Genomic DNA, 27762 nt, shown 5'->3' on the forward strand with positions numbered 1-27762 from the left:
CCGGCAAAGCACACATATCTTCTTTTTTCTTCTCTTTTCTTTTTTTGGTGTTTATAGTATGGTTCAGAGTCTCACCTTATTGTACTTTTCATAAGGAACCATTACTCACTTAAACTAGTATACCTGTTATTTAAAACACTTAAATTCAAGCCTTAATCCTAGTAGGCGCAGTATAGTATACATTTTACATAACAAAAAAATAATCAGCAACTTCTGGGAAAAGTTGAAACTATGAGAGGCTCATGGAATTGCCCACCATTCATTCCCACTTTTTATTAAGACATATCCTACTAAATTTGTAGGTACACACACAACTGATCCATAAACAAGTGCAAGTGTTAATAAAGCTAAAAGATTAACGCCCCAAAAGAAATAACTCATCAAAAATTACTAATTCGAGTAATAAGAACAAGAATCAATTAACCATACGCGAAAAAGAAAAATCATAATTTCGCACCTCGAACCGTATATTCTTGTAAACGAGCTCCTCGACATTGCTACCAACTGTAGGATGCGTGGTAACGACCTCACCCAAGTGCAATTTATAAAGCGTCGTCGTTTTCCCGGCATTATCCAGCCCAACGACTACAATCTTGTACTCTTTCGCTGGAAACAACATGAACCAGAACCTCGATATCAATGCTCCCATGTCTTACCTAATTCACAAACAAAATACACACCCATATGCGCACAAATTCACAGATCGGTTAAAATTAGAACTTCGTGAAGCAAATTGGAAAATGCGATTATCGGAATAGAATCACTGGAATCGAAGAAACGAGACGAGGAGTAACGAAAATCGAACCTTCAATTGAGTGCAGGGAAGTGTTGGTGGCGTTGGGGGAAGCCCTAATTATGGAGACGATCGATCACAGAATTAGGGATTGGAAGGGGCTGAGCGTCGAGGTCTGATCAAATGGACGCTCATTGGTGTTAGGGACGAAGAAGAAAAGATTTGTGGGCTGTCGGCGCCAGCGTGGCACAATGACGTGGCCGAAAATGGAATAAAATCTGGAAAGTCCGAATCGAGCTTTGCCGGTCCGGTCCAGGCCCAATCTGGCGAAATGGGCTTTCTGTCCCGAACCGAACGTGCTTCCATGATGGGCTCAACACTCAGTTTCTTTGGTGATGGGCTCATCGATTTAAAAATGAAATTAATTCGCATCAATTAAAATAATAAAGATATGCATTTAGAGAGCTAGTTGGGAAGAATTTATATAAGAAATAAATACTTGATATATTATTTTAATTTTAATTTTATATTATTTATGGTAATAATTAAAGTATAATAAATGCCTTCATATTACCGTCACTAAATATATATAATAGCTCCTGAATTACACATGTTAAATATTTATGAGTGATTTAACGGGCCAACCGCCAACTGGGGGTAGAAAGCCCAATCCAGACGCAATTCACATTGCCGAACACAGGGCTTGGGTTGAAACTGCGAGCATCGCATTGTGTTATTCGCGTCTCTCCCGTCTGACTCTCTTAGGCGGCAACTTCGAAGCTCCAACTCTGCCTATCCCCTTCGTTTTCTCCGCCCCTCTCTCTCTCTCTCTCTCTCTCTCTCTCTGTGTATATATATACACACACACACTCCCCTTTACAGTCTCTCGTTCTCTCCTCCCAATTGGAAACACGCTTGCGAACATAATTGCTTGCTTGCCGGTCCGTGGGAATGGCAGCGATGTCGCAGTCTATCAATTTCTTCACTTCTTCTTCTTCTTCTTCTTCGTCCAGGTCCCGGACGTTCGCCGTTTCAAAACCATCCTATTCAAAGCCCTATGTATTCAAAATGAATCCGCGGATTCTGGAGAAATTCGTCAAGAGATCGATGTCTGTGTCGTGTTCAGATCCAGATTCACCGTCGCCGGTGCTTGTCTCCGACAACGGCACCAGCGGCGGAGCGGCGGTGGAGTCGGTGAACGTTTGGTCGCCGACTGCGGAGTCGAGTACGATTGAGGTTGATGCGGTGACGGAGACGGAGATGAAGGAGAACGGGTTCCGGAGCACGAGGCGGACTAAGCTGGTGTGCACAATTGGCCCGGCTACGTGCGGGTTCGAGCAGCTGGAGGCGTTGGCAGTGGGGGGAATGAATGTTGCGCGGATCAACATGTGCCACGGCACGCGGGAGTGGCACCGGAGTGTGATCGAGAGGGTGAGGAGGTTGAATGAAGAGAAGGGATTTGCTGTTGCGATTATGATGGACACTGAAGGGAGTGAAATTCACATGGGGGACCTCGGCGGAGCCCCATCAGCAAAAGCCGAGGTATATTTGCTTAAATTTGGTTTCTTCAGAAGTACGAGTCCAATTAGTGATGCCAAACACATTGGGTTGAGTTCATTAGAAAAATTATACTCTGTCTACTTAAAATGCAGGTTAGAATTTTTTTTTTTTTTTTTTTGTGTAAATAAAATATATTAACAGGAAAAAGCGCACAAGCATTTTTACAAAATTTAGTCGGACATACCCCGTTAGGAAACAAGACGCAAAGCAACCCACTCACAAGAAAAGAGAAAACGAAAACTAATACAGCCTCAAACCATTTAAGGCAAAGTAAAAAAAACACCTAAGGTGGGATAAGGGCAACAACCATCCCAAGGCAAAATGGTGCAAGAGAGTGTGAGAGGATTGCTAGGGAATGGAACGGATCCATAATCTGCCATAATGAAGAACTCCTGCCAAATCGTGGAAGAGAGGATGGAAGGAGGAGACTGAAACATAAGCGAGTAGCAGCTGAGGGCAGTCACGAGAAGGGGAAAAGGAGCTAAGGGATACCTCAGCCAGAAGACCTGCAAATACACCAATCTCACAGACAGGAAGATCAGTAGTAACTGGAAATACAGCTTGAGAAAAGAAAAAAGAGAGAAGAAAAACAAGGACTAGGTCAAACAAGAAGGTGGTAAATGCCAAAAATGGACAAAGGTAACCTTGCAAAGTGCAAGGGAAGCGCATCAAAGTCAAATGAGTCCAAACAGAGGTTTGGATCTGATAGGCAAGCTGAGAAGGGGGACACATACTATCCCTAAAGCAACGGTTATTGCGCTCATGCCAGATGAAATAAACAACAATTTGAAGAGTGAGCCGAGCTGCCACTGTCCACGGAGATTTGCCACGCCATCTATGCACTGTCTAGAAAATCTCACTAGACTAGCATCGCCAGAACCAAGCAAACTTCACTCGACATTTAAGATGAGAGATGACTTGCCACAAAAAGGGACAAGCAAAGAACAAAAGCTTGTGGCACTCTGGAGCAACTTGGCATAGAAAACACCAATTAGGGAAAGGCAAATAGAGATTGAGTCAATCAAGAGTGGACAGACATCCCCTAATAGCAAGCCAAAGAATAAACGTGTAGGAGGGAAAGCCAAATCCATGCCAAACAAGATGAAACTAGGAGACCTTATTACGTTGAGCTTGTAAGGCCCGCAATGTAGATCTCACTGAGAAAGCACCATCAAATGTTGGGAGCCACTGGGGGCAATCTGGGGAAGAGATCTGAGGTAGGCCTAGCATGGAAGAGAGAAGAAGTTGAAGAACATGAGAAGGGCCTGACTTAGGCTAGCCCCAGGCACCTTGCACAATAATATCAGAGACCCTAGCAGTGGAGGGGAGATAGAACTGATGAGGAAAATCGCGAGAAAAGAAATCAACAAGCATCCTCATCGGATGCCAGTGATTGTGCCACAGAAAAATCCTACAGCCATCGCCTATATGCCACCCAAAAAACTGACGAACCTTACCCCTAAGTTGGAGAAGCTTATGCCAGTACCAAGGGCAGGAATAGGGGGTTGAAAGAAGTTAAAAGCATGACTCTTTGATGTAGTAAGAGTGAATCCATTGACTTGAGAGGGATTCAGATGAAGTCTGCATAAGACACCATATGAGTTTAGCAACAAGGGTTTGATTCCTAAGGAACAAGGGACGAAGACCCAAGCCACCTTGATCTTTAGGACAACAGATGCCAGACTTGGCCACTTTGGCCTTATGAGAGGATAAGTCTGATCCACTCCAAAGGAAAGCACAGGCAATCTGCTCAAGCTCTTTGAGGACTTTTTTAGGGAGAATAAAGATAGAGGCCCAATAGATGTGGATTGTGGACAGCACAGATTGAACAAGCTGAAGTCTACCCGCAAAGAATAAAAGGTGACCACACCAAGAACCCACCCTAGAACGCACCCGATCAAGGATCGGACGACAATCATTATATGAGAGCCTCATGGAGATCAAAGGGAGTCCTAAATAGTGAATAGGCAAGGAGCTTGGATGAAAGTCGGATTCCATGACTAGCTCCGCATGCAGATCCGGGGAGGAACAACAAATGCAATTAGGAGAAAATGAAATTATCATTACCTTTATTTTCTTTGGGATCTATATGCTTAATTTCTGGTTCACTATTGCTACTTTTGATTTTATTTGATTGATTTTTGTTTTTTTCTGACGGGAGATTCTGACAGCATTTGAAGAATATGCCTTCTACTGGTCCTGCAATGCATCTGTCTGTGGTCAATTTATTGTCTCTGCACGTTGTTGCAATTAGGAAGAGAACTGTCAGCATTTCAAGCTTATTTCTCACTTGTTATTTCTTAGATGTGAAAGCACTTTTGTGGCAGCTCATCACAATCTCTAGTTTTGCCAGGAAAACAAATTGGTTGATATTTTTTTCCTTATTGATCTAACTTGTCATCCAAGTAAAGAAAGATTGCAAATCTGCAGCTTGAAGAATCATTCTTTTCCATCATGGTGTATAGCACCATGATTTATCACATTCATCATGAATGGATGTATCATAATGATTTCTGAGACTTTTGAGCACTAAACTACTTTACTCAAGTTCTAGACCAGGCTAAGACTCTTGCTGTTGTGTTTGGAAATATATTTGTTCAAGTCTACTATGAAATTGAATAGCATGTATACTTTGCGGGCTCCCAATTATAATTGAAGCCAATATTGTTGGTCTCCTAAACCCTGATGATAAACCCACATATTTCTTGTGCATTATCATTGTGTGATTGGGTTATGAGCATAGGTTTTCTCCAGCTGTCTATTTGCTTTGGAATGTTTTTTATCTAATCAAATTGTGTTGAGAATAAATATATCCAGTTCCAAGGAGCAAGAATAAATGTCTTGTTCTTATGGAATTATCCATAGCTTTAATAATTGGTTTGACATTTGAGTCTTTGATGTGTGGTTTCATAGCCACTCGAAGTCTCCTTCTGGCTGCTTTGAAGTTCTTAGCTTTCCAGCTTCTGAATTGAAGACTTACGAGTTAATTGTAGGTATTCAATTTAAACTTCCATTGATTATTGATGTGCTTTATATTTTCACAATATAGATGATTGCAAATATGAAGTCAACTCTATCTCATTAACTATCTGGCTCATAAGTTCTATTTTTGGTTCTCCAACACCCCCCCCCCCCCCCAATCTTTTTCAAAAAAAAGGTAGGGCTGCATACAAAACAACTCTCCCCTGACCCTTGCAAAGCAGGGGGCCTTGTGCATTGGGTATGTCCTTATGTTGTGGAGAAGTGTTGAAGTTGATGAATTAACTGAAGTTGCTAATTACTGTTATCATTGACTTGGAGATATGGTTCATGATGTAATAATTTTTAATTTAGAAGTTTAAAGCTTAGTCCAATCATATAATCTTCTTAAGCAGGATGGTGAAGTTTGGACATTCACTGTACGTGCACTTGAATCATCTCTCCCTGAACGTACAATTCATGTGAACTATGATGGCTTTGCTGAAGGTAACAATTTTTTCATCTGCTTTGGTTGTGGAAAATGACTAATGAAAAATGATTTGTTGTAGATGTTAGAGTTCATCTTATGAGTGAACTTTGATAAGGCAGATGTAAAAGTCGGGGATGAACTCCTTGTGGATGGTGGCATGGTGAGGTTTGAGGTGATCGAGAAGATTGGTCCAGATGTCAAATGCAGGTGTACTGATCCTGGACTTTTGCTCCCTCGGGCAAATTTGACTTCTTGGAGGGATGGAAGCTTGGTGCGGGAACGTAATGCCATGCTCCCTACTATTTCGTCAAAGGTTGGTGCTTCTCCTTTCCTCTAATATTCATTTCTTTCGTGAACTGTGGAAAGTGCCCCTAGATATCCTTTTTATGTCTTTCAAGAAGTACAAACCATGTTTCTTTAATTAACTAGTCTAAGTGATAGGGGACAATGAAAAGATTGCCAAAAATTGGAGAAGAATAAAAACTCAGTGGGGAAGAAGTAGAGAGGCAGAGGGAGATCAGAGAGAGAGGGGGAGACTTATTAAACGGGAAGAAAGTCAATAATATTATTCAAAATCAACAACTGATTCCTAATTACATCACTGATGCCTATTATAGACTAAAGTTCAACCATAAAATATAAAATTTCAAGTTACAATTGTTCAAACAAATCTGCTAAAAATAAAAGTTAAAAGATTTAAAATATAATATCAAAATTAAAATAAATGAAATCTCCTATCAATCTTGCTCAGTTAGAGAAAAATGTGTCCTCAAGTTTTATGGACTCTCACTGCTTAATCATCCAATCATATGGAAAGTGATTGAGAGTCTTCTGTTGTTGCTTGCTATAACATGGACATCAAATGGTCATGTGGAGCCGGTGGATCTATTTTGCTAGATTCTATTGACATTGTGGCTCTGTTGATGTTGAAGTGCTGTTTGATGTTTTGAAGAGGTTGTGGCCTGAAGGTTACTGCTAAACAATGGTAGTAACCTGATGATGATAAATTGTGTGGGGTTATTGCTGAAAATCTTAAGTTAGTTGCTTCATGTTGTTGCTGGCAGTTGGTGAAAGGGAAGTGTTTAGAGTTGAAAGGGGAAGAGATTATGGTGTTTTGCAGTTGTGGATGGAGGATGATGGTCCTGCCTATTGGATTGCTGCTGAAATTTCCTGGGCTGTTGAAGAATGGCAAGACTAATGTGGTGGATCAGTGTATTTCCTCTGATACCAACACTGATGTGGGACAGCAGAATGTAGAAAATTGGAGGAAAATAGAAGAAATCTGGGGAAGTGGAAGAAGTAGAGAGAGAGAGATTCCAGCAGGGGAAGAAATTGATAATTTTATTCTAAATCAATGACTAACTCCTGATTACATCACTAATGCCTGTTTATAGGCCCAATTTCAATCATAAAATGTAAAACTTCAAGTAACAATTACCCCAAAAAATCTACTAAAATTAAAAGCTAAAAAGAAATCTAAAATTTAATATATTAAAATAAATCAAATTTCCTATCACTAAGACTATACCACCTTCGATGGTTGTTATAGCAAAGGCCTTTAAAATTTTCCCTGTAAAATTATCTCATCAAATTTTGATTGTAGAAAGATGGCATGAGGAGTGGGTATCAATGCCCCATTACTAGGAATTGGATGTCTTGGAGAAGGTTACCACTCTTTAAAAAAAACCATACTTCTTATTAGTTCAAGAATGTACTACTATGATATCTTTTATAATAAAGGCCTTTAGCATTACCCTGTAAATTATGCCATCAAGTTCTGATTGTAGGAAGTTGGCTTGAGGAATGGGTATCACATTGCTAAGAATTGCATGCCCAGTAGAAGTGTACTAATTTTCTTTATTTTTTAAAAAAGAACTGTTTAGAACTGGTTGGTTTCAGTTGTAGATGTTCAATGATCCTCTTAACTATTCAGTGCAAGTAAACCATGGTTGGTTTTGTATGATTTATGATTTTTCAAGAATAAATGACATCTTCATAAGTTACAAAAATTCATAAGGTTTGATCATAATATTGGTTTTTCGATTGATAAATAAAAATAGATGGTTGGAGAGCTAGAATATATGTAGATGACCCCACTCCCACCTAGTCAGATTAAGACTTATGATTGTTGTTGTTGAATGATAAATAAGGATTCCATCAGACTTAAAATGCTAGAGGGGGAACCTTTGATAAAAAAAGACTTATGATTGTTGTTGTTGAATGATAAATAAGGATTCCATCAGACTTAAAATGCTAGAGGGGGAACCTTTGATAAAAAAAGAAGAGATCGAAGCACCATAGGAAGTAGCCATCTATTAAACAAAAAAAATGGGAAAGAATTATAAAAAAAAAAAAAGAAGATATTTTATATCAACCACAAAAATAGGGAAATGAGAGTGCTCCATTCAAAATGGGGATAAAACTGTGTCTTCAAAAGTTCTTGCCAAAAGCATCTGTGGTAGGATTGTGATTAAGAAAAGAAGGAGAAGGAGAAGAAGAAAGAGCAGAGACGAGGGAGAAACCATGATATTTGAATATGCTCTGGTACAAATATTGATAGAGAACTAGCAACTGTGAGAGAGAGAAGAGGAAGAGAGATCTGAAATAGCATCGAAGAAGAGTTGGGAGAAAAGGAAAGAGAAAAAGAGGGAGTGAGAAATTGGGCAATCAAAGTCTAGATACTTGCATGCAGCTAATCCCTATTTATGTACAAATATGAATAATTTTGTTAATTTGAAAATGAAATATGTGAGCAAATCTGAACTTTGAATTCTAATGAGGATAAAAATTCTTTCAATCCTAAGTGCAGGTCCTAATAAATTTTTTAACTCACAATCTGTCAATTTTCCCTTTTTGGGTAGAACTATCATCTAGAGAGAAAAGGAAGCAATATAAACTATCTTGTATGAAAACAATGAATTTTGTTATAAAAAATTATAGTAGCTATGATACTTAGATGATTCTTTAGATGTCCAGGATACACGGACGAGATATCTCCGTAACCATAAGTCATCTGCCAAAGACATGTCATCTTAAGTACAACCTCAAATAAAATCCTCATATCATGGTCGAAGTGAGAAACTATAGGGACTTGATCTTGAACTCCACAAATAGGGAATATTGTAGATAAATTTCTGAACAAAGTAGGGCCATCAACAATCAGACCAGGATTTTTTAATTAAAGCCGGATGAAGTTAATAACCTTATCCTTGGAGGAATCTGTGATGCCACTCATGAACCCTCCTTTGACCCATTGTTATTCCCATTAACAACAGTTCACTCATTTTTGTGAGTGGTAGAATCTGTGACTATAGTTGTCCTTGTCCCAGCCCTGGATTCCCACTTTTTAGGTGCATGTAAGGTTGTTTTCAATATTCACAGAGTGGTTATTCTTTCTCATTATAATGACATTTACTTGAAAAATGGTAGTCTTTCTCTTAGGCACTGGTTGTTTATTATGGCCAATAACTGAAGAGCTGACTTCTGGAAGGAGGCATCTGATATTCATCACCTCTTTAATATAGCAGTAGTTGGCAACTCCTACTTTTTCTTTCTTTTCATTGTATTATGGGTAAATTACACCCACCACCCCTCAGGTTTTGCAAAAAAACACAACCCCCCCCCCCCCCAAATTATAAAAAATGATAGACCCCCTTGCTGTTAGAAAATTGAGTAAAAGACCATTTCACCCCCGATTTTTTTAAACTCTCTCTCTCCCCCCATGAAGAAGCCATGACACTAGGTTTGGCCTTGGTTTCGGGCTAGGGAGAGGAGAGAGAGAAAGAGTTCGAACAATTGAGCAAAAAAGAAAAAAAAAAAAGTGTTAAGCCAAGGTTTTCAGTGAGAGGGATGAGAGGAACAGAAAAAAAAATAATAATAAACTGGTGGTGGATGGCCACCATCACCAGCCACCACCATTTTCTTCATCCTCTTCTTCATCCTCATCAACTACCCCTCTGCAGTGGGGTTTATTTGAAACCCCCATGGTTGGGGCGATGGCTGAATCTTCAACCATCGTCAAACCTTCACGAGAGAGAGGGGGAGAGGGGGAGGAGATGGAGTGTTTCTTGAGCAGAAGTATTTTTGGATGAAAGAATGATTTCTTTCATACAGACTAATCTTCTGTACAGAAATATATAGACAAAAGATCTACAATCTTACCATCTAAAATGTACAACAATCAAGGAATTAGACAATCCTAGAAATAGAAAGTTTTGACTTTATACAGTCCCTATAATTACTCCAATCAATCATCTATCAATCCATAATTTACGGTTGCAATCTTGTTTAATATACACCCTATCAATTTTCCTCAATTCTTGGCATTCAGGTTGATTTAAATATGATGCCATATTTGATTGTACTAGGACAGTTGGTTAGGGCAGTCTACACTGCCCGACAAAATAACCTTGTCAAACTATCCTCCAGCACAATTTTTGTATTAGAAATGAAACATATTCTTCCTAGAAAAATTTGTAATGGACTGAAAAAAAAAAGAATATTTGGCAATATTCACGTAATATTTACATTGTATCTTTAGATCGTTAAGAAAAATTTAGTTGGTTGTTCCTGTCCAAGGGAGTGTGGGGGTCCAAACATTTTTGGATTAGCTGGGTGGACTGTTGGTGGGTGTCAAAATTCTGGAAAAGCCACCTAGGACCTTCTAGAGAAATGGTCTGTGAAGACATTTGCTCTTGGTGCATTCTTGTTGGCATGTGGTGCATTCTTTTTGTCTCATGGTGCATGCATGATAGTGTTTATGCTAGATTAATGCTTTGTGTTTCTAGTAATCATAGAATTTTACAGTCAGTCTCGTTCATCTATCTATCAGGATTGGTTAGACATTGATTTTGGAATTGCTGAAGGTGTGGATTTTATTGCAATATCATTTGTCAAGTCTGCTGAAGTGATTAATCATCTTAAGAGCTACATCAAGGCACGGTCTCGTGATAGGTAAGCACATCTATCTTGTATCTATTCTCTATAAACCATTGATTATAACTCAAATAGTGGTGCATTTTGTTTCCCTTGTTCTTTTATTGCTTTTCTAATGTTTGGTAAAATAGGAACTTCTTTAAAGCAAACTTGTATATGTTATTCTTTTGCATCCCCTCTCCAGTCACAGTGAGTGAGCTAGAATACTTATATGACAAGAGTCAATACTGTCATGTTTCATTGTTTATTGAATTATTTGAGTGTTGAGCACATAATAGCAAGAGATCTCAAAGTTTTTTTAATGAAAAAAGAAGGAAAAGTTAGTTAGAGGCTCCCATGGTTGCATAGAATTCCTTTGGTGCAGGAAGCAACTATTATGTTAAATTTCCTTGTTCCAGAATAAAGTATTTTTCTTACATCTGTTCTTTTAGAAGTCGAAACTGCCATTTGTCCCTATAATTTCTCCTTAAAGTTTTTCCTTTGTTTTCATTTTCAGTTTTTTGGTCATGTGTATAACATTGTGATCATGCAGTGATGTTGCTGTCATTGCAAAGATTGAGAGTATTGACTCATTGAAAAACTTGGAGGAGATCATTCAAGCATCAGATGGAGTTATGGTAGCAAGAGGAGATCTGGGTGCTCAGATTCCACTGGAACAGGTTCCATCTGCCCAGCAAAAGATTGTTCAGATGTGCAGGCAATTAAATACACCTGTTATTGTTGCCTCTCAGTTGCTCGAGTCTATGATTGAATACCCCACACCCACCAGGGCTGAAGTGGCTGATGTTTCTGAAGCAGTTAGACAAAGAGCAGATGCCTTGATGCTCTCTGGTGAGTCAGCCATGGGCCAGTACCCTGAGAAGGCATTGGCAGTTCTGAGAAGTGTTAGTTTGAGAATTGAGAGATGGTGGAGAGAAGAAAAGCGCCCTGAAGCTATGGAACTACCAGATATAGCATCTTCTTTTGCAGACAGTATTTCAGAGGAAATCTGCAATTCTGCTGCCAAGATGGGTAAGAAGTTTTTGTTCATAAGGTTGTGCTTACGAATTTTCTTATATAAGATTTACAAGTTATTCATTTTTTTGTGCTTCTAATCTACAAGATTAACGGCTACAATCCCTTAATGGGGTCAGTTTCTCAGTTTATGGGAAGTGCTTATTTTGAGGGCTGTCTGGTGAACCTTCTGCTTGTATCCATAGAGGAATGCAGTGTTATATTGCATCTTGGACCATTGGTTTGTTGTAGGTTCTATATAAGCATGACTCTTTTTTAGAAGATAATTCAAGTCATGGATGCAGAGTCATCAGGCTAAAGCAAATCTTCCATAGAACTAACTTCATTTTGCAGATGAAACACAGTTTTGTTAGGTTTGAAAAATTGCTTGGAAGCATTTTTGCCTGCCATTAAATTTATCCCAGTCAAATTCCATTAGATGGTGGCTCGGTCATGATATTATGCCTAACTTTTGCATCCTAATACAGGAAATAGCATTTTTCTGTTGTTGAATAACAAAATATCCAGCCTTTATCCCACTATGTGGGGTCGGCTACATTAATTCTAGACTTCCATGTATTTCTATCTTTTGTCATATCTTCATTTAGATCCATACACTTCATATCAAATTTTAATGTCTCTTCCAAAATCTTCTTGGGTCTGCCTCTACCTCTTTTTTTGACTAATTGTACCATTTTATCAACTCTCCTTACAGGAGCGTCTCTTGGTCTCCTTCTCACATGACCAAACCATCTTAGTCTAGTCTCTCTCATCTTCTTCTCGCTTGGCACTACTCCTACCTTATTACGAATAACTTCATTTCTAATTTTATATTTTCTTGTATGGCCGCACATCCATCTTAACATCCTCATCTCCACTACGCTCGTATTTTGCTCATGCTGGTATTTGACTGCCCAACATTCTAAGCCATACAACAAGACTGGTCTTATAGCTGTCCTATAGAATTTTCCTTTTAGTTTTAATGGGATTTTACCATCACATAACACCCCTGATGCATTTCTCCATTTTAGCCAACCTGCCTTAATTCTATGTGTGACATCCTCGTGATTTCTCCATCTTTTTTAATCATTAATCCCAAATATCGAAAATGGTTTTTTCTTTATAAGATTTGGTCTTCCAATTTTATTATAGCATCCTCCACTCTTGCATTCTTACTAAATTTACATTCCATATATTCTGTTTTCTTTCTACTTAATTTAAATCCCTTAGATTCTAAATTGTTTCTCCACAACTCAAGTTTAGTGTTCACTCCTTTTGTTTTATCCACCAACACTATGTTGAATGCCAAAAATATTTTCAAATGCTATAGACATATGCCACATTTTAAAAACTAGTTTACTAGAAGGAAAAATTTTATAGGATAGCTATAAATTATTTCACGGAATCTTGGGCATTAAAGCACCAACATATGCAAAATACAAGTGTAAAGGAAATGAGGATGCTATGATAATTGTGCACCCATACAAGAAATGATAGTGTTAAAGATGAGGTTAGTTGTAATAAGGTTGGATTGACTCCTATTAAAGATACGATATTGTGAAACATGATTAAGATAGTTGGATCATGTGAGGAGAAGACTAATAGAGGTTCCTGTGAGGAGGGTATATGGAATGGAAAGAGTCCTTAACCAAAGAGGTAAAAGAAGACCAAGAAAAATGAAAACCTTAATCTGAAACTCTTAGGTATATACCTTATAGAAGATATGACAATAGATAGAAATGATTGGCAAGCTAGAATTTATGTAGCCAATCCAACCTAGTGAGATTTAAGTCTCAAATGTTTGATATGTTGTAGCTTTATCTATTAAAATTTACTGGGTTTGGCTGGTTGAGATGTATTTAACTTCATTGTCATCGTGTTCTTTCATATCTTAGAGAGATATCTTGATCTCTCCTTTTTTATATATCTTTTCCTTTTATTTTTCAGAGGCTTGCTCTATGACCTTATCTTATAATGCATGTGCTTTGTTCGTTCTATTTGTAGTTATAGAATTTGCAGTGTTATCCTTCATAAAACAAGATGGCTAAGTTGATCCAATGGGAATATTGAATTATAATCCTTCTGTTTAAGATGTATTGAACTTCATTGTCATTGTGTTCTTTCTTTTCTTGAGAGATATTTTGGGCTCTCCTTTTTTATTCATCTTTTCCTTCTATTTTTCAGGGGTTTTCTCTATGACCTTATTTTATAATGTATGTGCCATGTGCTATGTTTGTTCTATTTATAGTTGTAGAATTTGCAGTGTTATCCTTCGTAGAACAACATGGCTAAGTCAATCCAATGGGAATATTGATTTATAATCCTTCTGTATGATATGCCATGCTTCTATAGGACTGTATTCATGTTTTCCTACTTTCTTCTTCTATTGCAAAGTCTAAAGTCATTTGCTATGGGAGCTGAAGTTTGGGTTTCACCTCCCCCACTTAGCATTACTTGGACCCTATTAGTAATGGCAGTTTTGATTTTCAGCGAACAATTTAATGGTGGATGCACTCTTTGTCTACACCAAAACAGGCCACATGGCATCCCTTCTGTCACGTTCTCGACCTGACTGTCCGATATTTGCCTTTACAACCATGGCATCTGTTCGGAGGCATCTCAACCTTCAGTGGGGTCTTATCCCATTCCGCCTCAACTTCTCTGATGATATGGAAAGCAACCTCAATAGAACTTTCTCCTTGCTCAAGGCCAGAGGGATGATCAAATCAGGTGACCTGGTCATTGCCGTCTCTGATATGTTGCAATCCATTCAAGTTATGAATGTCCCTTAAGAATGTAGACAAAATGCTCTGGTTCCGGGCTTTATTTGGGCCAGGTAATGTTATTTGGTAGGCATCTCCTGCTGTGTTGGTTCAACAATATTGTCCATGCTAGAGAAGTAAAATAGAGTAACCTTGAGCCATCTCTGTTACTCTCAACTTCAACCATCAATATCTTCCTTGGTGACCCTGCGTTGCAACCTACAGCAGGTTTTAAGTTTTGCTTTTGTTGAGAATTATCGGTTGCAAAATGTACTGCAGAGGCATGCACTGTAACTCTTATCTATTTTTGTTACAAATTTGCGGGTGTAGCTTATATAGACTCCTTAAGTTTTAGTTTGAGCAAGTTTCTCTTGTTCGCAAGGATTTGGACTAATCATCATCCTCTTCCTTAAAGCTATTATGTTGTTACATCTTTTATTAATCCATTATTATCCTGTTTTAGTGACTTTCAGCCTCTGATCAATTCCACTAGCTAATTGGTTTAAAAGTCGTAATGTTCCATCCATCTTTGACAAAATCTACCCTACTGGATTGTTAGTCCTCTGATGATGATGATGCTGTTAAGTCTATGTCTACTCTAGAAGACTAGGACTTGACAAGTAAGTCATATTTGGCATATTCCCATACTTGGATGTAGTTAATAAAGATTGTTTACACAAATTGCCTAGTCAAAATTGAATTTTTTAGTCACCTCATTATGTGTGTTTTGACCCTTTCAACTGTAATATGTGTATTGAGAGAATGCTACTAGGTATAATCCCATATGATTTAAGGAGACTTGATATCTTGAGCTGTTGAGGGTCTAATTTACAGCCTGGGATGTGCATCATTCAGGAAACAGCATTCATAGTAGGGGATTGTGACAAACTCTTCCTGAAGAGGAGCACATTGGTATTTTGCTCTTTGTTTTAACTGAAAGCTGGAAAACCTATCTTGGTTAAGGAAACCAGGCTAGTAGTATTAGGATTCCAATTGTTTTCCATACTGATTTGGAAACTTGGCACGTCACAAGAGGAGCTTGGAGTGGAGAACTGGCGGGGGGCTAGTAAGAAACTTTCAAAGTGGCTATATATTTAGGGCGGTGGATCGGGTCTATGCTATGGTACTATCTGTTAGCTATCTTTTTTTAGGATGGTTCCTAGCTGTCATGTGAACTGAGTAACAACACAATTCCCTGTTTTGTCATATATCACAAACCTCATAAAATATTTAATGCAATGGCAATATCACGTTATTATGTTAATGCAGTATATCATTTAGAAAAGCGGGCAATATAATATTTGTCTGACTCGAACAAAATTAGAAGAGAGACGTGGGCTCCACACAACCAACCCCCCCGCGCGGCGCACATGCTCGCTTCGTGTTGCATTCAATATATCATCCCTTTCATCGTGATATCATCATTACATTGAATATTTTCTCAATTAACCTTGTAAGCATGAACACCGTCTTGCATAATCTTTGATAATTCTAGGGTATAAATATGGCCATTGTTTTGAGCAATCTTTCAAGATAAGCCTAATGTAAATGCAGCAGCTTGAAATGAAGCGAACAATAACATGCATTGATGGACAAAACACGACACAAGAATGAAACAAGTGGAGATCAGAATAAGAAAGCTGGGCTTCAAATTATTATTGGGCTCGGAATAATTGAAATCTGATTGGAGAAGATTGAATGTTGCCCATCTTGAACACTTGCCATCAAGTAGATTTCGATTTTCCCTTCCTTTTATTGTTGAGAACTTTTTTATGTTGAAAACCCAAAATGTTGAACATAACTGAGGTTTTTATCCTTTTAATTTCTTTCTTTATATGAGGGAACCTTGTTTGCTGCTTGCATATAGTATGGATTGCAAGTGCCATTGAAAAATTATTTTGAATCTTCATTTGCAATTAGGAATGCCGTCGTCTAAAAGCAACATCAAGCCCTACTTTAAGCTGGAAAGATACTTGGCTCTGTTTTAAGACCCTGTCAAAAAGCCATCACTCTCAGCCAGCCTACATTCTACTAGTTTTCTAGGGTTTTATATATATATATATATATATAAACATATGCACACACACACAACGAAAAAACAAGTTTATCTAGATGATTAGTTTATTCATGCTCCTTATCTAACAGAACGTACAAAAACAAGGTCTTTCAATGCTTGGCCACTTAGATTAGATAATCTCGACAGGGACAGCAAACAGGGATATGGATATTACTGATGACCACACACTCCACAAAAATCCCAACAAAGCTGAAAAGGAGGGTTGAATATTTTATAATTCAGGAGGGCGGGCCCTTGCGTGCATGGCCTAAACAATCTAAGGAATTGTTGGAGGTGACTGAAAGTTCAATAATTCTTCCTACCCTATTCCTTTTTTTCATCAAGGTTCATGTCTTTTTTTTTTAAAAAGAAAATTGAATTCGCATGTAATTTTTGATTTATTTAGTCTATTATAAAATGAGTTTATCTAGAAGAGATTTGAAGAATAATATATGTAATTTTTGTGATTACAAATGCTATAGATACTAAATTGGACCTTAAGAGCCTCACTTTAAGGTATTATTATGCCCCCCTAAGATAGGCATCAAATTTGCCTAGATCTCAATCAATAGTCCCTCGTTAAAAATAAGAATAATTACAATGAAAGCTTCAATAGCAATATGTATGTAGAGATCGATTGGATTGATGGTACCTGTCCGGATGGGGTCCAGCAATAGAGAGAGCCCACAAATGGCCCCCAGCAGCAGTCCATCAGTGTAGACTTCTTCAATCCAGCATCAAGATTCCTCGCAAAAGCAAATTGGAATGTGCCAAAAGTGGCTTACACCTCATGGATAAGAAACAAAACAAAGAGGAAACTGCTGCACCAGCGTTCTGTTTGGCGTTGCCCAGTAAAAGAAGAAAACCACAATAACAAGAATCCAACCACTATAATTCCCAAAATGAGAAGAGTGTTGGGATCCCACTGCCGGTAAATTTTGTGAACAAAATGTTCAACATTCGATTAAGACTTTAGTACACTAAGAGTTACAAGTTGATTAATAAAAAAGGATTCGCCCAAACATAGTTTAACAAGCTGCAGTTTTCTTTCACTTGTTTCTAAGTTTTCTGTTGTTTTCTGGCAAAGTAAACTCCTTTTCCCAGAAAACTCATTCACATAAGTTCCACTACTGTGAAGATGTAGAATCAAACATCACCCAACATTTTACTATCTGTGATTGAAATTTGGAAAACAAAGAATCTTACTCATAGCCTAGAGTCTTGAAAACAAAGACAGTCTATCTTGACTAGGCCACGGATTGGCCTCCGACACGGCAAAAACTAATGGCCACCCACTGGTTTTTCTCAGGACAAAGCCACAAAAGGGAGGCCCAAACTGTCATAATCTAGGTTCACAATCAGTGGGCCATCAAGATCCTTGAAAGCATATGTATATATAAATATACGGCAAACACTTGAAGAACTACATCACCAAGTCTCATGAGATGCAAGGATAAAGTTATTCATATGGTAAATTCTATTTATAGTCAGAATTTTTGCTCTTTGCAAACAATTAATTAAAATTTTACACTTACTATTCGCACCTTTATTACTCTTTATAATTATTTATATTTCAAAACTACCCTCACACGCAGACCCATCCTACATAGTCACCCCACACACACAACCACAGCCACTGTTGACATCAAACCCTACTCTTCACACCACCTCCCGCCCTCTGTTGCCTTCCTTTATTACTGTCGCCCTCTTTCACTCACCCTCTGTAGTAAACGATTGAATAATATCAAATGACTGTTCAAGTGCAAAAGTAGTTCCATTCTCACAATTATCCTGATATAAAAAGAAAAATAAATCAATCAAACTAAAATTACAGGGTTTTGGAAATTCTGGGATTCGGGTAGGGTTCGAGGAACTCCAACTCCCCCGAACCCTAGGGTTCGAGAAACTTGGGATTCCCCAAACTCCAAGGTTCAGATTCCAAGTTTCCCGAACCTTTCGGGGACTACAAGTTTCATACCCACATTTTAAGCATATATATATGTATGTATATAGTTATCATGGTTGTCACCCACTAATTTCAATATTTATAGACGCGTTCAGCATTTAAGCTGTATATATATATATATATATGTGTGTGTGTGGAAACTATATATATATCACACCAATTACAAACAAATATGCGTGTCTGTGTGTGTATATATATATATATGTGTGTGTGTCTTTTTCAAAAAGTCTTCTCTAGTCAATAGAAACTCGAACCCCAAACCACTGGGTTCGGGGCGCCTTCATAACACCCCAAAGCCCTAGGTTTGGGTCCCTTTCATGGCCCCCAAACCCCTAAGTTTGGGGGGGCCATAAAGGGTGATTGTCGCTGGCCGCTATGGCCACCAGTATGACCAACTGCTTTTCCAGTGATCTCTAATTCTTTAGTTATGTGTGTATTTGTGTATATATGTGTGTGTATGTGTTTGGATGCATTACCATTAGTCTTCTATTCTATAGTTATATTTTCATTCGTTTTCTGTATTTGCCGTATTGTTTCCAGCGTGAATGGCAATCGCATATGGTGACTTGCAGGCAATTCATCGAGGGAGAAAGTAGCTGCAATAGTAAAAGTAAAAATGAGTTTTCAAATGAAGATATTTTAGATATATTAAAAAGTGGTCGTAGGAAGCAAAATAGGCGGGTGGGGTATTTGTCAAAGAGTAAACAAACAATCAGGCAACCAAAAAAATATAGGGGAAGGCGTGCGTGCGCGCACAATCAGGCAATCAGGCGGGTGTGTGTGTGTGTGTGTTGGGGGTACCTAATTTATGAGTTTTGGGTGATCCATAAATTTTAACTTCTTACTAACTTCAACCATGTAATTAAGAATTTGGCACTTGATGATGATATCTGTCAGAATCAACAATGGGCCCTGCCCTGTGAAGCCCACAAGCATGGCCCATTAGTTCATGTCACTAGATATCTTCAACCAACATATTAAACTCCCCCCTCCTCCTCCTCCTCCAAAGAGATAGTTGTTGTGTGCATTATTTTAATTAACAGAGACCTAAAACCTTATTGGTAAGAAACAAACAAATAAACAAACACAACCATGTTAGAACAAAGACATTTGTGGTTTTGGCAAGAAAAAAAAGTAACCTGAAAGAAGAAGACACTGCCATCCATCATTGCATATAATTAAATATATCATGTTTTGCATATACATCTATTATGGCCATAATAAACCTCACCTTGCTTTCCCTATCAAAGACATTTGTATACAATGTTGTTATCAATACAAACAAACAGGCCTATCATTATTAAATTGAAAAAAAAAATGGATACAATAGACCAGCACCCTACCATTAGACTTAGTGATGCAGTTTTAACTTCTTTGCTATGAATATCTATTTTGAAAGTCAATCCTTGATTTCTAAGCATTAAGAACATCTATTACTGTCTAGACTATACCAAGCAGTAAATAATCAAAGTAAACCAATGATGCTATGGCTTCTTTTATGGTCCTGATGCAGGAGGAGTTCACCATTTTTTGGAACTCCACCCATACTAAACTTTGGGGGTGCTTAAATTATCATGTAAGTTTAACTGATCATATGGTGTATACAAAATAAAATAAAATATATTGAAAAAGATTATCGCTGAGGACATATTGATGTCCCCAAAGAGGTTTTTAGTTAGGCAATAACAAGGCAAGTTAAATCAAAGCATAGGTAGCTAACACAATTAGCATCAGTTATTCCTATGTTGGCCACATGACCTATCACTTCTGGATGAGTACATTAGGCTATGTAAAAATATGAGACACAACCATCATGGAACAATATATATATATCGTGTTGATAATTATATGTAACTGTTATAATTTTTTTAAGGTTGGGGAGATAGAGATTGAGTGCCTTTACATGAGAAAATGCAAATTGGTAGGCTAAGAAATGGGATCTTCTAGGAGAAGGTATTTGCCCCAATTTGATTCTACTGGTTCAAATCATTCCTGAAATGTCACTTCATTATCAGGCTAACCGATAGTTTTTCTTTTCTTTTCATTATTATTATAAAACTAGTATCAATTACTGTTCTTAGTCTTACTTATAATCATACTCGTTGAATAAAATTTATTAAGATTACATTTTGTATGCTAAATCTAGGCAAGTCAAAAATATTATTTTCCACGGTTATAAACAAACTACGTACAGATTCTTTCTTCAGCAATTAAATTAATTAAAATTCAACTACAAAAATACAACAATTATTCTGGTACTCCATAATTCAGCTCTCCAATTTGGTGAGTTTGATGGCGATGCATGAATAAGTAACGTCATTGTAATGTGGGAGGTATCCACTTGGATTTTGACCCCTCATCAACCATGGGGGAGTGAAGTCATGAACAAAGAAAGGTCCCACTCCAATCAAATCTCTCTTTTATTCATCTCCTCGACTGTAAATGACTTGGTAGAATGACAATGAATTTGGGGTCATCCTATTCTTTTCCCCCCCTCCCTACCCTACTGGGGCTAAACAAATTTACTTACTTCTTCCAGGACAAACTTTGTTAGGTCGATCTAAATAATAACTAAAGAATAAGTAACAATTTTACTTTGATATTTATATATCACATTTCTATAGGATGTTATAAACATAATGGATTTTCATTTAAAAGTACTAGTTAGTTGAAGGTGACTTACCAACTTATAAATTTGTAAAACCAAGTAACAGTAATATATTTAAGATATTTCTAATAAATTACATACAGATGTAGGACTAATTAACTCATGATAGATCGTCACAATCTTTGAATCCCTCTAATCATCCAACTAAACTTAATTAATATTTTCACTTTGCATTCAAATACGTTCAGCTCAACTTAGGGAATCAAAATTCTCCACCCTTAAGAGATAACCATAGGTTGAGGAACCTGTACAGCTATACTAGAGTGTTCAGATCTACTAGGCTACTAAAAAAGGGCCTGCAGGGGCATAGTTGGGTGATAAAGAAAGGGATTGTAAAATCATACTAGAGATTCTCAATGTGAGATCGATTTTTGGAAAAAGCAAAAATTTGTATCCTTTTAGAAGTGGTCCTTAATAAGTGTCGATGGACATAGCTTAAAAAAAAAAAAAAATCTTGGTCACCCAGACACATTCCTGATTTACCTCCCTCGAAATGACCCTGGGACGAATTCGACAGGAAAACGAGTGATAGCGTGTAATCTAAAAATGGGGGAGAGAATCTTTTTTTATTATCAATGATCTAACTTATATAAAAACAATCTCTTTTTATCCCATTTATTACTCTTAACTAAAAGGCATTGGAACCTATAATTCGAAATTCAAATTTGATTGAAATTAAGACTTTTAATTTAATCGTGATTATGATTTCGAATTTGATTGTGATTATGATATTATCAAATTCGATTTTATGTGATATTTATCTTATATGAGGAATATTCTTATGCATCATCTTTTGATTAAGATATATTTTTTTGTGTTCATCCATAGATGATCTATAAATAAGTGTCCAACACTCTAGAATTAGTTGCAGTTATATCACTTTTGTATTACTAATATTTGATTAGTGATATTTTATTTTTTTTGCTCGTAATTTTTTTCGATTTGGATTTTCTATGTAAATTCTATGTTCGTGTGTATTTGATTGTGGTTTGTTGTCAATTCAATTTCATAACAAAGTGGTATTAGAGTTGTTATATCAAACCATTCATGTTTGGTAGATCTCAACCATTAGATCTGCATAATCATCATCATTATTTGTATCAGCTAGTTTCAAGTTGCCCAGCATGTTCAACCCCTGTCGCCATCGCATATCCACCTCTTCTTCCGTCGCTGACCATCCTTGCCCTCATCGTCACTTCAGACCTAATCGTCTTCCTCTACCTCATCGGTCATTTACTCTTCGTCATTCTCCTTTTCATCAATTGGAACATCATTGGTTGTTGTTAAGTTTCTTGTTGCCGATCTACTATCTCTTCCACCATCGATCGTCGGCCAGCCTTCGTCGCCTTACTCCTCTGCCATCGGCCATTAGCTTTCCTTACTACTTGTCATCCATCAACACAATCGCCATTGTCGATTGGGTTTTTGCATTACAAAAGACCATTGTTTCAGCACACCCAAATCCTTAACCATATTTGGTTAAATCCGAACCACCAGGTCCAGACTTGCTTCAAATTTGGTTAGCCTAGAGTTAACCCATTAGGCTATATCCAACCAGTTAATCTGCCAACCTAGATTCAAATTCGTTTTTGCCCACATTTATTACCCAAATCCGATATTCTGGTTTGTTTTCTATTGGGATTTTGTTTATCGATCGTTTGGCATTATTTGAGATTATTTAATATTTGTATTGGTTACCTTAAAGTATGATATTCCATTACTGGATCAGAATATCTTGATTCTCACTATTGCAAGTTAAGATGCGTGTAATTTTGGACGGATGAATTTAGATGAATGTGGAGTTATTAAGGGGGATTTATATTGATAAATGCAAAGTTATTAAGATCGGCAAAAATATGTCGAGGCTGATCTTCAGCTATGCTTTAAGTACGGCTGAAGATATCCACTTGTTTCCTCCTGACCAAGGGAGGACGATCGGAGGTGGGGCGCGGGCTTCGATGACGAGTCCGTCCAGGGGGCGGTTGGCACCTGCAAGCACTCTGACGGTCGAGTGAGTAAGGGAGTAAAATGAGGCAGTGTATCGGTAGGTCAGTGATGAGAACATATCTTGGCTCTGAAGAGAGCTGGTTGATATAGGAGGAGAATATGTCCTTTTGCATGCATGAGACGTGCACTTGCAGGTGATGGGACTGGGTATCCGATGCCGGTAGAGGTTCCCAAGTGGTAGCATTGTGGCCACGGGACCCTCATTAATATGGATGAGATCTGCCATTAATGAGGACATGATCTGAGACTGCCACGTGGATATCTAGTGGAAGTCATAATGATGTCATGGCATGCTGGCATTGGGCCAAGGCTGGGTCCAGAGGAAGGACCAAGATTGGGCCTAAGGGAAAGGCCGAGATTGGGCCTGGACGGTTCACAGCGCCCCAAGTCGGATGCTCGAGTAACGAGCGTTCGAGCTAAAGAAGGGAAAGTCTGGGTAATCTGGTGTGCCTGTCTGATACAAGGCACGACCTAATAGACCGAGGCTGACTTGAAAGTCGAACCGAGGTAGACTCGAGGTCCGGCATGCTTGTCTGATACAAGGCACGACTTTGGAATCGGACCGAGGTAGACTCGAGGTCTGGGGGATCACATCGGTTTGGGTCCCGATCACAGCTGGTAAGGGACCGAGGTAACTCGAAGCCTTGAGCGAATCGCGTCGACCTAGGTTTAGAGCACTGCAAAGGGGCGATCAATGTGGGCTCGAGGTCCTGTGACGGACCGCATCGACCTAGGTCCAAAGCACTACAAAAGGGAGACCGAGGCGGGCTCGAGGTCCTGTGACGGACCACATCGACCTAGGTCCGAAGCACTGCAAATGGGGGACCGAGTCGGGCTCGAGGTCTTGCGATGGACCGCGTCAACCTAGGTTTGGAGCATTGCAAATGGGGGACCGAGGCGGGCTCGAGGTCTTATGACGGACTACATCGACCTAGGTTTAAAGCACTGCAAATGGGGGACTAAGGCGGGCTCGAGGTCCTGTGACGGACCGCGTCGACCTAGGTTTAGAACACTGCAAGGGAAGGGACCAAGGTGGGCTTAAGGTCCTGTGACGAACTGCGTTGAGCTAGGTCTGAAACACTACAAAGGCAGGCTCGAGGTCCTGTGACGGACCGCGTCGACTTAGGTTCAGAGCACTGTAAATGGGGGACCGATGCGGGCTTTAGGTCTTATGACAGACCGCGTCGATCTAGATCCAGAGCACTGTAAATAAGGGACCGAGGCGGGCTCGAGGTCCTGTGACGAACCGCATCGACCTAAGTCCGGAGCACTGCAAATTGGGGACCGAGGTGAGCTCGATGTCTTGTGATGGACCGCATCGACCTAGGTCTAGAGCACTGCAAATGGGGGACCGAGGCTGGCTCGAGGTCCTATGACGGACTGCGTTAACCTAGGTCCGAAGCATTACAAATGAGGGACCGAGGCAGGCTCGAGGTCCTATGGCGGACAGCGTCGACCTAGGTTCAAAACATTGCAAATGGGGGACCGAGGCGAGCTCAAGGTCCTGTGACAGATCGCGTCAAGCTAGGTCCGAAACACTGCAAAGGTGGGCTGGAGGTCTTGTGATGGACTGCGTCGACCTAAGTTCGAAGCACTGCAAATAGGGGACTGAGGCGGTCTCTAGGTCCTATGACTGACTGCGTCGACCTAAATCCAAAGCACTGCAAATAGGGGACTGAGATGGGCTCAAGGTCCTGTGATGGACCACGCCGACCTAGGTCCGGAACACTGCAAATAGGGGATCGAGGCAGGCTCGAGGTCCTGTGACGGACCGCGTCAACCAAGGTCCGGAACACTGCAAATGGAGGACTGAGGCGGGCTCGAGGTTCGGCGTGCCTATCTGGTTCATGGCATGGCTAGATAGGGATGTGGCGAACTCAAAGCCTTAGAGTAATGACGAAGTTGTGCCCGATCTCCTACTGATACTTGTATTGAATGAGTTACAAATAATAAAATGAAAAAATTCTTGGGTACCTTATTTTTAACGAGTCGAGTGAGTCTGAGGTGGCCCAAGATCTATTTATGTTGTGCCTGTTTGATACAAGGTTATCTTCAAGGAGAGTGGCCGAGGTTACTCGAGGCTGGGACTAGATCGAAGAAGCTCGAGGTCCGCCAAAAATAAGAACATACATTGGCTCTGAAGAGAGCTAGCTGATATAGAAGAAGGAGATGTCCTCCTATATGCATGAGACGTGCTCTTGCAAGTGATGGAACTGGGTATCTGGCGTCGGTAGAGGTTCTCAGGTGGTAGCATAGTGGCGACAAAACTCTCATTAATGTGGATGAGATCCGCCATTAATGAAGACAGGATCTGAGGTTGCCGCGCGGATATCTAATGGAAGTCATAATGATGCCGTGACAAGTTGGCATTGGGCCAAAGCTAGGTCCAGATGGAGGACCAAGATTGGGCCTAAGGGGAGGGCCGAGATTGGGCTCGGACGGTCCACCACTATAGTAAACTTTATGTGGATTTGGGTGGTATTTCTTATAGTGCAATTTTAGTTGGTATTTATTAAGAGATTAATTATCTGTGATTTTGTTGGAAGAAAGAATTTTGGATAATTTCATATTTGAATTCGTGTCAAGGTGGAGCTTATTACAATTATGACCCATAATTCAAATTTGAATGAGATTGGGACTCCTAATTTGACCGTGATTATGATTTTAAATTTGACTGTGATTATAATATTGTCAAATTTGATTTTATGTGAGATTTATCTCATCTTGAAGAATATCCCCATGCATCATCTTCTTATCAAAATATGATTTTATGTGTTCATCCATAAATAATTTTAGGTCTATAAATAAATATTCTAGAATTAACTGCAGTTATATCACTGTTGTATTATTAATATTTGGTTAGTTATATTTTGTTCTTTTTGTTCGTGATTTTTTTCAATTTGAGTTTTCTACTCAAATTTTATGTTGATGTGTGATTAATTGGTTTGATTATGATTTATTATCTATCTAATTTCGTAACAATAATAACTAATGCATGTGAGGCCAATCCACTTTCGTTTGGGAACAGAAGCTGTGGTGAGAAATACGACTAGTTATTGCATTATTTTCGTCACTTAATCGTAAAAGGTAAGTTTCTTTCTTACTTTGTCATTTATATATTGCGATTTAAATTTACTCAACTCTTACCAAAAGTAAAAAGTTTCTATCACAGTGAAACGACCATAGAAAATGCTAATATATACTATCCTTTCTGAACATAACACAGAAAATGGAGAAATTGGTTAGGTAAGTATCCATTGAATTCTCTCTACATCATCGGAAACTGAGAATCAATTGTAAAATCAGGAGCAGCTTGGTTTTTTGGACTGATCTATATATATATATGCTTATTATATACGTATGCAAAGTGACATGCATGTTAATTACAATATCTTGTGGAAAAAGTTCCTATTTTAGGGATTTGATATTGTGATTGCTTGTCTAATTCTTTTGTTTCCCAAAGTATAATTAGATGTCCATGAGTTATCAAATTTCTATCTTCCTAATTATGTAGAGTTGGTTATATAAATTTTAGATTTTTAGTCAATTTTATTGATGAGTTATAAGACTCTTGTGTACGTACCTAAATAGGGAAGATTATATGTTTAAGATAAAAAAAAAAAAGAAAGAAAGATACTATACATCTAAGATTTGCTATATTCATGAAAAGCAGATTAAGATTAACCCACTTAATCTGCTCGAGTGTAAACATAAAGTTTTGAATGGGTTCATGAAAATTAGTGCTATGAGTGGAGCCAGGGGCTTGGAGGAAAAGGATTCCCAAATCAAAATTTGAAGCCTGGGCCCATATAGCTGGGCAATTTTTATAGTTTCCAACTTTCCTCAAGCTACAAAAAGCTAAATATTTTTTGTGCAAGAAACAAAAAGGTTATCATAGTAAAACCAAAAGCAGATGAGGCTCAAAAGGCTGTAGCAAGCCAGTGTTCTCTTTAAGTCTCAAAAGAGGAGGAAATGAGTGATAAAGTGACCCAATGATTCCAAGAGACATCATCACAAGAAACTCACTGTAAGTGTCATCAACACTCTTGTCTCATTAAAGTTGTAACATTGAAAAGGAAACATCAACAGATGAGTGACATATCACTAGCTTAACAACTATGATTTGGTTTGGCCAACAGTTTTTAAGATTTTGCTTTCCATCATTCATAAAACGAAGCACCCATGAACAGCAACTTCAGCAATAAAACATAATTACTATGGTTCGTCTGATTTTGAAGGAAAGAATCTGATGGCAATACTCAAATTAGAGTAAAATAATGCCACAAGGGTTTCTACAAATTTTTCTTAATTTTCTGTTTCTCTCATTCTAATTAGACATTTGAGTCAATAACTTTGCGACAAGAAATAGGAAGTGCAGGGAAAGAAGTCATTTTCAGAGGTGAACCACAACACTAACTTGGGTTAGGATAGGATTACAGCAAGGGCAATCTAATTAAAACTAATTAATCCTGCAACTTACGACGGGAGTACTTTAATTTCTCTTTTTCTTGATATTTGCTCTGATTTTGTTTAATGTTTGATTCTTGTTTTTGTTATGAACAATCTTAAGAGACGTCTTCCTTGCACTACTGTTTCACTTCTTCTCATTTGCTTGCTATCAATTAATTATATAT

The 27762-nt window shown here is 38.5% G+C and overlaps 2 protein-coding genes across 3 annotated transcripts in view; one reads left to right on the forward strand and one right to left on the reverse strand.

The window, feature by feature from the left end:
- The window catches only part of LOC127811786 (uncharacterized), a 32625-nt gene extending 31663 nt beyond the window's left edge, over window positions 1–962 (reverse strand). Inside the window, exons 1-2 of one of the 2 annotated variants that reach the window (XM_052351957.1) lie at window positions 806–962; window positions 458–651 (exon numbers count right to left, since the gene is read on the reverse strand). In XM_052351957.1, coding sequence (XP_052207917.1) covers window positions 458–649 — 192 coding nt within the window. In that variant the 5' untranslated portion in view covers window positions 650–651; window positions 806–962. Of the gene's footprint in view, window positions 1–457; window positions 657–805 lie in introns of both variants that reach the window. The other variant, XM_052351956.1, reaches the window with a different exon arrangement.
- Window positions 963–1457: 495 nt separating this feature from the next.
- Window positions 1458–14903, forward strand: LOC127811616 (pyruvate kinase isozyme A, chloroplastic). Its single transcript, XM_052351629.1, has 6 exons — window positions 1458–2275; window positions 5668–5758; window positions 5861–6054; window positions 10573–10694; window positions 11209–11687; window positions 14160–14903. Exons 1-6 carry the CDS (start codon window positions 1685–1687, stop codon window positions 14459–14461), a joined length of 1779 nt encoding a protein of 592 aa, XP_052207589.1. The 5' UTR covers window positions 1458–1684; the 3' UTR covers window positions 14462–14903.
- The last annotated feature ends 12859 nt before the right edge of the window (window positions 14904–27762 follow it).

Source organism: Diospyros lotus, chromosome 10, assembly GCF_014633365.1.
Source record: "Diospyros lotus cultivar Yz01 chromosome 10, ASM1463336v1, whole genome shotgun sequence".
In the NCBI taxonomy this organism is placed as follows: Eukaryota; Viridiplantae; Streptophyta; class Magnoliopsida; order Ericales; family Ebenaceae; genus Diospyros; species Diospyros lotus.

Coding starts and splice junctions, on each gene's coding strand:
- LOC127811616 (XM_052351629.1), top strand. CDS start 1,685: ATGGCAGCGATGTCGCAGTCTATCAATTTCTTCACTTCTTCTTCTTCT. Junction 5,759..5,860: donor CTATGATGGCTTTGCTGAAG/GTAACAATTTTT, acceptor TTGATAAGGCAG/ATGTAAAAGTCGGGGATGAA. Junction 10,695..11,208: donor AAGGCACGGTCTCGTGATAG/GTAAGCACATCT, acceptor GTGATCATGCAG/TGATGTTGCTGTCATTGCAA.